Source organism: Tupaia chinensis, unplaced genomic scaffold (genome assembly GCF_000334495.1).
Source record: "Tupaia chinensis unplaced genomic scaffold, TupChi_1.0 Scaffold146187_1, whole genome shotgun sequence".
Taxonomy (NCBI): domain Eukaryota; kingdom Metazoa; phylum Chordata; class Mammalia; order Scandentia; family Tupaiidae; genus Tupaia; species Tupaia belangeri.
In genome coordinates this window covers 1,101,817-1,111,770 of record NW_006206042.1, presented here as the reverse complement: position 1 = coordinate 1,111,770, position 9,954 = coordinate 1,101,817, and the positions used below count along the sequence as shown (strand labels likewise).

The following is a 9,954-nucleotide window of genomic DNA, read 5'->3' as shown; positions in this document are numbered from 1 at the left end:
GGTGCTGGAGAGGGGTGAAGCTGGGGAGGCAGTTCTGAGTGGTGGTGGTTAGGCAGGTGCAGTGGCTCTGTAAACACAAAGGCCCTCCCCTGTCTGCTGCATCCCCAACGGCCAGGTGGCTGTGCTACGGCTTCTGTTCACTGCTGTCATAGGATAACTAAAGACGGGAGGAAAAAGATGGAAGCCCCAGGGCCTGGTGGGAGGAGCCAGAGACAAGACTGGCCTGAGCCCGAGAATGAGTGAGGCAGAGTGGTGTGGATGAGTCTGGGATGCGCTCCCCCTGGAAGCTCTGCCCTGTGCCATGGGAGAAGGCCAGGAGGACTGGGTCAGCTGGAACTCACCCTCCCTTCCTGTGTCCCCACCCAAGTAGGAGTCCCATCAGGAGCTGGCTCGGCACTGACAGTTCAACGGCAGATGGGACCCAGGTGTCCTCCTGGGTGGGTGGCACAGCCCATAGAAGCCAGATGGTGTTTGTGGTGGGAAGAGAGGCCCAAGTCGTCCAGCAGAGCTGTCATCCCCATTGCCCTCCCGACTGCACCCCCAGCTTTTTGCAGCCCCGTGGCAGGGGAAGACACAGCCAGGCCTGGATTTTATAAAACAAGTTTATTCACATTTTAGAAAAAAAAAATCTGATTCTGGGACAGGGAATGGCCTCCCTATAGGACGGGTGTGAGATTAAAACAGAGGCCAGAAGGAGGAGTTCGGGAGGGAAGTGGGGTGTGGAGGTCGTGTCTCCCACGCTGGGTGGGACAGGTCAAATAAATTAACGGAAGTCTAGGCAGGAGAGAGGACCCAGGCAACCGGAGGAGGGCTGGAGCAGGCGGAAGAGCAACACCTGCGAGGCCTGGAAAGGGGACATGGAGCAGATGGGGACGAGAGCTCCGAGCAGGCCCCTCCTGGCCCTCACCCACCACCAGGACCCTGCAGAACTGAGCTGGCCGCTCCCTGTCCAGGGCTTGGGGAGCAGCTTAGCTCAGGACTTGGGGGTGAGAAGCTTGGGGAAGATGAGGCTGGAGGTTCTCTTCCCTCACCTGGGGAGAGGGAGATCACCGTTTTCGCAGCCTCCTCATGAAGCAGCAGGTGATGGTGCCAAGGACAGTGGCGCCAGTGACGAGGGCCACCCCTGCACCCACCAGCAGGGGCACGAATAGGGTGTCCAGGGCTGGAGGAGAAAGCATGGCTCTGTTCAGAGGGGTCGTCATCCTCACCCACTGTCACACCTGCCTCTCAGCAGTCTCCGCCAGGAGCTCTGGGCCCACCCCACACACACTCAGGCCACCCCCACACACGCACAGGTCACCCCCACACACACTCAGGCCACCCCCACACACGCTCAGGTCACCCCTCCCCCAGCCCCGCCTGCATTCTCAGCAATCACTCCAACATCCACGAGGACCCCGGAGCAGAGAGGCATGGAGAGCTGGACTTGCAAGACTTTCCCCTGAAGTGGTGCAGAGGAGAGGACAGCCGAAGGAGGGTCAAGAGATGCAAGGAGAGGGAAGCAGGGGGGAAGGGGTGGGGGGAGCCACTCACCGTGTGTGTAGGGGTAAACTGTGACAGGCCCTGAGCGGGCACTGCCTGCCTGGTACCAGCTGTCATCGGCGTGTCGCACCCAGGCACTGGGGGCGCAGTGGTACACACCTTCGTCCTCGGGCGCCAAGCTGTGCAGCCTCAGCCGATGGCTTCGGGGCCCCACCAACTCTACGCTGATGGGGCCTCCTCCTGGCCGGAGCCCCAGCTCTGCCACACCGTCCTGGCCCACGCCACCCACCAGCTGGGCAGGGGCAGAGCTCAGCACCCCCTCCTCTGGTCGCTCCACCCACCAGCTGGCAGCCAGCCGCAGCCCTGGGGGGCCGCCACGCACGGAGATGTTGCACAACAGGGAGGCGGTCTCCCCCCGGTACACGGTGCCCCCTGCCAGCCATGCCACAGCCTCCAGCACCACACCTGCAAACAGAGGACGTGGGGCAGAGGTGTAGGGGCAGGGGGCTAGGACTACCATCCCAGCGAAACCCCAAGAAACTCGGGGTATTCCCACAACATTGATGGAAGAGGGGGCGAGAATGAGGTGTGGAGGCAGCTGGCAAAGAAGGGGAGAAGGCATGGGGACAGAGCAAAAGGGTCTACCAGCCCCAAATCCCTCTCACCTTCCTCCCGCACATGCACAGGGAGAGGCCGTGAGCGGGCACTGGCTGCTTCTCGAAGCCGAGTCCCCGACCCTCGCACGTAGGCCTTGGCGAGGCAGCGGTAGGTGCCTGCGTCACCAGGCCGGGCCGCCTCCAGTCGTAGCCGGTAGGTGCGGGATGCCACCTTCTCCATGGCAATGTGCCGGCCCTCATAGCCGGGGCCCAGGCTGCCCACACCTTCCGTGTCTAGCTGGGCCACCAAGCGGCCAGGCCCAGGGGCCCCCGCAGGTGCCATCTCCCAGCCCACAGAGTACGCAGCATGCCGGCCCGGCGGGGGCAGGGCGCCCGACACGTTGCACAGCAGTTCCAAGGGCTCCCCGGGGCCGATGCGACGTTCCCCAGGCCCCACCGTCACTGCCAGCTGGCTGGCTGGAATGGAACACAGGCAGAAGGTGTCACAGAGGCAGGAGGGGGCACAGAGATGCCCGAGTCCCCAACTGAGGTTCTGTCCTGGACAGCAGCAATTAGGAGGCTTCCTACATGCTTCTTACTCTGTGTGGCCATCTTCTCCCCTTACCCCTGGTGGCCTGAATCTCACCCCTCAGCTATGGCCGTCCTATCCCCACACCAATCTCTGGGCAGAGAAAGCCCTTCAAGACAGAGGGGGAGGTGATGCTAACGGGGCTGCCCACTCTATGGGAGATGAGGTCCTCGGAGCTGGACGATGACCCTGGTGGCCGTGGTGCCCACTGAGATGCCATTCCTCCCAGCCCCTACTCACACAGCGTCTGCACGTCCACATGGGCCAGGACAGCCCTCTTCTCCGCGATCTGCGCCCAGCTGCCATCGGGATCCTGAATCCACTCGGCGGCGGTGCAGTGGTAGGTGCCCGAGTCCCCTGCCTGGGCACCCCGTGTTGCCAAGTCTCCTCCCGCCTCCCCTCCTCCCGCTGTTTTCCCTCCCTCCGGAGACCGTTCCCGCTCCGCCCGGACTCCCGGCCCCGCCGGTAGGTGCCCGATTCCCCTGCCTGGGCACCCCCCACCACCATGCGGTAGCGGTCAGTGCCCTCCTTGGCCAGCCGCAGCTCCCCCGCAGTCAGCCGCTCAGCATAGGGCGCTCCAGCCTCCACAGCCAAATCGGGCCGGAGCCCCACCACTTCCTGCAGAGTCGCTCGCCCCACGGGGGCCTCGGGCACGGCTCGCCCGAAGGACACAGCCAGGTGCGTGTGCTGCTGGGTGCTCGTGCGCGCCAGGCAACCCAGGGCCAGCTCCTGTCCCTCATGCACTGTCAGGCGTGGGGGCGAGGTGGGGGCCTGGCGGCCTCGGGGCCCTGGGGGGGCAGCAGACACCTGCAGCACATCTGGAAGAACTGGAAAGCACAGCTGGGGTGAGGGAGGCCCAGAGGCTGGCAGCCTTGCTACTACTTCCTGTGTACAGCCCATTTCCTGAACAGACTGTGAGCCCCGCGAGGGCAAGGACAGCACGGGGACTTCTTCTGTACCTCGCCGGTGCCCAGTGTGCTGGACACACCACAGGCACGCAATAAATACTTGCGAGTCCACAGAACCGCCAGAGCCTATGCATCCTATGTTTGAAGTCAACCCCTTGAAATTCTCAAAAAAGTGCCTCCTTCCTTCCCAGTAGGCAAGGAAGCTTAGAGAGTGAGAAAGTCACGTGGTCTAACTCCTTCTCCACTCTCCTCCCTCCCTCAGGTCTGGGCCTGGGCTCCCCAGGAGTGTCTCTTCAACCCATTGGGCTTCCCCCCTTTCCAGGAATGGAGAGGGACTGGGAGCGTCCCTCCTCTCTTCTCGGCAGCAGCCTACTGTGCTAGGAGGAACGGGCCGGAGTGATGCGACCTGGACGCGAGTCCCTCACCAGGCATGGACTCTTTGGGTGACTCGATTCAAGTCACTTTCCCTTCTTTGGGCCCCGAGTTTCTCAGCTGTAAAACCTGCGGGTAGTTAGAAAGTCCCTCCTCGCCTCTGCCATCTGCCTTGAGAGTGGGGTGCCCCATCCTGGGGCCTGTACCTCTCAGCTCCACCTTGCCGCTGTAGCTGCCCAGGTAGCGGGTGTCGGTGGAGGGCGTGTAGCACTCGTACACGCCGGCGTCCTGGGCCTGCAGGCGGGCAATCTTGAAGACCACGGCGTCACCCTGCAGGCGCTGCACCTGCATTTCACCAGCCGCCACGCGGGGCCCGAAGACGGCATAGGAGAAGCGGGCATCCCTGGTACTGACGATGCCCAGTGCAGCCTCCGGGGCCTCGGGCCTGTACAGGAACCACTCAAAGTCCTGCTGGGCAGGGCCCTCGTAGCCAGTCACATTGCAGGGGATGGACACGGCCGTGCCAGCCACACGATACAGGGGCCCCTTGGGGACCAGCACCTCCCGGGCACAGCACCCGATTCCTGTGGGAAAGGTAGGAGTTGATGCCTGGGTCCCCATGCCGCCCCGCACACACACCAGCATCGTTCTTGACCCCTGCCTGCAAAAGGAAAGGAGACCTGGGGACAGTGGCTGTACAGCCGAGGCCCTGTTCGGAGGACAGGGAAGGGATCCTAGGGCATAAGACACCGGGGTCTCAAGGAGGTGGCACAGGCCCAGGTTTGTCCCAGACCCGAGACACCATTTCTGCCGATCAGAAGCTGAGCACCTGAGAGCAGGACTCCGGCTGATCCTCACGTCACCCTCCATCCCAGCTGGGCCTTGCTCCCCAACCGCCTGTGTCTGCCATTCCTTCCGGGGGCCAGGTCAGAGGGGAGACCACACGCTCCCTCCTCTGCAAAATCTTAATCAGAAAGGCTGGTTGGCTCAGCTGTGTCACCTGGGCCGGACAATGGAGCCAGTGGCCCAAGCCGGACAGGGCACGGACCCAGTCAGTTCTCACGGCACAAAGCCCTCCCCCCTCCAGCTGTGCCATGAGCTCACTGCTGCTCTCACCCCAGGGCTGCAAGGCTGCAAGGCAGCTGGGACTTCTGGGGCAAGAACGGAGCCCTGCCCTGGCCTGGGGGGTGGGACAGAGCGTCCTGCCCCCAGTGCCTGCCAGCCATGGGGCAGCTGGCCATGCCCATCGCCCATGCCCCACTCCTAACAAAGTCTCATTTGCATATGGTATGCCCTTATTTACATATGGCTCCCTTTTTAAAATAGAGGCACCCCACACACACACACACACACACACACACACACACAGCTGTCCCTTCCCAACTCTCACTCCTCAGAGGCCAAACGTCTCTTCTCCACCCTGCCCCTGTCCTCATGCCCACTCCTGGCAACCTCGAGGACTCAGCTACCTTTTCTCCTTCCATCCTTCCGCGGTTCCCACTAGTGAGATCAGAGAATCCCAAAAAGCAAGGAACACCAGGCGTTTCCCTCCCCCGATTTCATAGCCGAGAAAGGTAAGGCAGGAGGAGGGCACTGTCTTGGCCAAGACCCTGCTGTCCCTGGATGGCTTCCACACAGCCCTGCAGGGAGACAAGACCAGGGCGGAAGATGGGGAAGTTCCAAGGCCAGACCTGATGACCTCACCCATCAGAATGGGACTTCCAGGACGCGCGGGGGGACATCCATGGCCTCTCTGCCTGAGTAGGTGGAAAACACCCAGGAGTCTGTGGGCAAAGTCTGCCCTCCAGCTCCCCTAGAATGGCTCTTCCGTCTCCCCACCCAGCTGGGCTCTCAGCCCTTCCTTCTCCCTCAGGCTGAATCACGGGGAGAACTCATGGTCTGCTGCTCGGGCACAGGACGGGGCACGGGCTGGGAGTCGGGAGGCTGGGTTCCTGCCCCATCTCCACCCCCAGCTGTGTGGTCGGAGACCAAGCCCTTTCCTGTCCCAGTCCCAGGCCTCAGCTTCCTTGCTGGAAGAGAGGGAAGAGCTCCCAGATCTACCAGCAAATCAGTGAGTGACTCAGGAGGGCCTTGCTCCAGGGGCATTTCATAATCAGGGTGAAGGTGGAGACAGCCCAGCTGACACCTTGCCTGGCCGCCTTGCCTCGGGGCAGACTGCTCAGAAGGGCCCCCTCCCACCTTCCTGGCTCCACAACTGCTGATGCTCAGAGATCCCCATGGGAAAGTCACCCCCACCGCCTTAGGAAATCAGCTGCCACACAGCTCTCTCCCCGCCAGGCCCCTCCTCCCTGTGCGCTGCCAGGGAAGGAAGATGAAGAGAGAAGGGGCCTGCTTCAGAGTCACCTGGGTTCGAACCCTAGCCGAGCACTCACAGCTGTGCTCTGGACAGTCACTGCACCATCCTCATCTGCGAAGTGAGCGTGAGTGCCCACATGCACACAGTGGGCGCTCAGGTCTGCAGACGAGCTGCAGGGCCTCATCTTCCCTGGCCTGTGTACCACACGTCCCCTGAGAGCCCCCTCTGCTCTGTACTGCCCTGGGGAAACCAGCGGAGTGCTAGGCAACCAGACCCCTGGGCTCCTCTCTGTGCACATCCTCCTGCCTCCAGCCCAGGGCCCTGAGAGAGCTCCTCCCAGCCCCACAGGCCCCAGGGACCTGCTGCAGGGGAAGACTGCCTGGCTCCACTCGTAGCTCTCCTCTGAAGGCAGCTAGGCCACTGTCTGCCCCAGCCTGGACCACTGTGGCTCTGAAGTCACCCTCCCCTTTTCCCCCCCCACCCCCAGTACTGCTCTCTTACTTCAAGGGATTCAGCTCCCTGAACATTTGCGCAGACAGATGCGCAGATAGAGAAAGTCTCCATGCCTCACTCTTCCCCAGACCACTTCCTACAGGAAGACTTCCAGTCACATCCCCAACAATTTCACTATCCCTACCCCTATGTGCCTGTGCAACTTGGCCCTCAACACCCAACCATGAACACCCATGGGGGCTTGGAGATCCCAGGATGAGTCTCCAGGGAGCCTGGTTTCTCCTGAGGCAGAGAAGCTGGGACTAATGGGGTGTGATATCGGCTGGGAGGCTGAGGGCCAAGTGCCACCTGGGAGAAGGGGAGAAGGGCAGGGACCCTGACGGCATGGAGATGGGTTAAGAGAGGGCACTGTCCCCCAGTCTCACGTGATGAAGCGCGTGTGTAGGGGGGGGCGCAATCAGGGGAGATTTACTTCAAAGGTCTTGGGCAGAACCGGCCCCTGGGCCTCCAGCCAACTCGCCGGGCAATTACGACGATGGGCAGGCACTGCCCACGCAGGGCGAGCACCCAAGGCCAGGCCCGCAGCTGAGTGTGGGGCAGTGGCAGCATTTGAACCTGGGCACGCCAGCTGAGAAGTGGGGCTGGCCCCAGGGCCTGGCAGTGGAGATTTACTTCAAAGGTCTTGGGCAGAACCGGCCCCTGGGCCTCCAGCCAACTCGCCGGGCAATTACGACGATGGGCAGGCACTGCCCACGCAGGGCGAGCACCCAAGGCCAGGCCCGCAGCTGAGTGTGGGGCAGTGGCAGCATTTGAACCTGGGCACGCCAGCTGAGAAGTGGGGCTGGCCCCAGGGCCTGGCAGTCGCTGAAGCCACACCTGAGTGGGTCGCCACTGTGCCCCAACCCCAGGGCCTGGAGCCGGACAGCCCTGGCTCTCCCCTTAACCGGCTCAGACGGCCACTAAGGGCAGCTAGGCGAAGAGCCCGGCGAGGCTGGGATACCTCCGACGGAGAAACGGGATGCGAGGAGCCCCGAAATGCCGCGGGCTGGGCGCAGGGTGGCAGGCACCTGCCGGCGGGGGCGGGAACCGGGGCGGGGGCCGGGCTTACCCAGCGTTAGCAGCAGCAGCAGCAGCGGCGGCGGCGTGGGGCCGAGGGCGCCCATCCTGCTCTGGGGAGGATCCAGGGGGCAGCGCGGGCTCTAAGGGTCCGGGGGCGCGGGGGGCGCATGCCCGGTGGGGGGCAGGAAGCGAAGCAGCGAGGCGTGGGTGCGCGGAGCGGAGCGGAGCAGAGCTGGTGTTGCCAAGTCTCCTCCCGCCTCCCCTCCTCCCGCTGTTTTTTTTTCGGCGGCAGACGGCAACTAGGCTCAGTCGAGTCTCCGCCCACCTCGCCTAGAGCGCACTCCGCCCCACACCTGTCGGCCCTTCCCAGAAAGCTGGGCGCAGGGGCCCTGGGATTGGAGGACGGCCGCCACGCACTTAGGACCCAGTTATTTGCTCTGGGCAACGAGTCCTCGCTGCAAACCCTGCTGAAGCACTGGCGGGCGGGGCCCAGGAGTTCCCGCACGGGCAGGTTTGGGTTGAAAGGAATATCAAGACTTGGGAAGGTCGAAGGAGACCTGTTTGCCACCACCCTGAGAGGGCAACACCAGAGAGAAATGAGTTAGGAGGTAGCCCGTCTGAGCGCCGTCACTTCCTGGTCCAGTTGCTTAACCAACCCCAGTATTGGCCTCTGCCAGTTAAACCAAGGTGACATCATCCCCCAGAGGGTTATTGTGATAACTGGCGGGGATCAAATACACAGGTGTTTGACACAGGGTAACTGACACACAAAAGAGGCTGGGAGAGAGTTGTTCTGTTTAAATTACTGTTTAAACTGCTCACCCCCCCCCTCACTCTCTACTCACCCCTTTACAGAGGGGGAAGGGGAGGCCCAGAGAGGGAAGGTCACACAGGTCAGACCTGACTTCCCTTGAGTTTCTTTTCCTAGAGCCTGGCACAGTGCCCAACTCAGGGAAGAAGCCTCCTTCAGGAACCCTGGAGGAGCCAGAGAAACAGAGGCAAATGTTTGGGTCCCTGAAGGGAAATCAGGGGCCCCACCCTCCTTCACCTCCCTCACCTGCCAGGACTGGCCCAGAAGCAGGGCAGCAGGTGGCCTGTTTATTCTACTTTGACATATTCCCAGTCTAATCTGTCTAGACCCATTTCATCTCAATCCATTCCCAGGCGACTGAACTATGTGAAAATGAAAGTCACAGGAAAACTTTTGGAGGAAAAACACTCTCCGCTTATTTGGAAGTTGAGTGGCTTCAATGCCTGCTTGCTGCTTGAGGGAGAGGCAGAGAGACGTTACCAATCGTAGTAAGTGCAGTTCGCAGAATATGTACATGTTAAGACTCTCTGGTATTACTTCGTCTTCACAGCATATTAAAGAGGGTGTCACTAAAACAGAAGACAAACCTGAGGTTCAGCGTGGCTGAGTACCTTTCCCAAGGCCACACAAGCTTACTTGTCTGGGTTTTAGATTTTTGCCATTAGGGTAGGTGCACTTGTCAGAGAGAGAAGGAAAGTAAGAAATCACCTCCCAGGGGGAATGGCCACACTAGAATCCCTTCTCCTCCATTCTCCTCTGGGGATTTTGGGCACGCATGCACATATACGCAGCGTGTTTTTCAAGTCACCCGGTCCAGGACTAGAGCCATAGAGTCAGCCATGTGGGATCCAGTGTCTTAACCACCTGACCTGGCCACACAGCCTTTAAGGGGCTAAAGGATGGCTCGAGCTCAGGCCTGCCTGTAACCAAAGCCCCAAATCTCCCTACACCCCCTGCCCCATTTATTCAGCAAATACTCATCGGGCCGGGCCTTATGCTGGGCACCGGAGGTACGGTGGTAAACAAGGCCAGTATGGCCCCTACCCCCAGGGAACAGTGCGGCATGTGCTAGGGAGACATGCCATAAACAAGTAATAACCACCCCCAGTTACGAGAAGGATCTTCAGGAAGTTGGGGGCCCACCCTCAGTTTGTGGTTTGGGGATGGGAAGGTGTTAATGACTGGGCTGGCATCTCCAGAGGGAACCAGACTGAATGTCCCTTTCTAGGCTGTGGGGTCTGACGGTGGCCAGCAGGGGGAGCCCCCAGCCCAGGCCTGACTGGCACTCAGCCGCTTATGTAACTGGGAGAGCTGGGGGAGGAGAGCCAAGCCCAGGCACGCGGCCCATCACACCAGACCCGTGTGTC

At 61.5% G+C, this 9,954-nt stretch overlaps 1 protein-coding gene across 1 annotated transcript; it reads right to left on the bottom strand.

The window, feature by feature from the left end:
* Positions 1-584: 584 nt before the first annotated feature.
* On the bottom strand, positions 585-8,048 carry IGSF8 (immunoglobulin superfamily member 8). Its single transcript, XM_006168838.3, has 8 exons — positions 7,826-8,048; positions 4,154-4,531; positions 3,154-3,494; positions 2,908-3,028; positions 2,148-2,555; positions 1,534-1,947; positions 1,032-1,162; positions 585-844 (listed from the first exon to the last, which is right to left on the bottom strand). The coding sequence occupies exons 1-7, from the start codon at positions 7,878-7,880 to the stop codon at positions 1,047-1,049; spliced, it is 1,833 nt and encodes a 610-aa protein (XP_006168900.1). The 5' UTR covers positions 7,881-8,048; the 3' UTR covers positions 585-844; positions 1,032-1,046.
* Between the last annotated feature and the right edge of the window lie 1,906 nt (positions 8,049-9,954).

What these genes read in the sequence shown, in the direction of transcription:
- IGSF8 (XM_006168838.3), bottom strand. Translation starts at nt 7,880, where the DNA reads ATGGGCGCCCTCGGCCCCACGCCGCCGCCGCTGCTGCTGCTGCTGCTA. An exon ending in TGGTGGTGGGGGGTGCCCAG is followed by an intron (nt 3,029 to 3,153) that starts GCAGGGGAATCG and finishes CGGGGTGCCCAG; the next exon opens with GCAGGGGACTCGGGCACCTA. An exon ending in AGTTTACCCCTACACACACG is followed by an intron (nt 1,163 to 1,533) that starts GTGAGTGGCTCC and finishes TTTCTCCTCCAG; the next exon opens with CCCTGGACACCCTATTCGTG.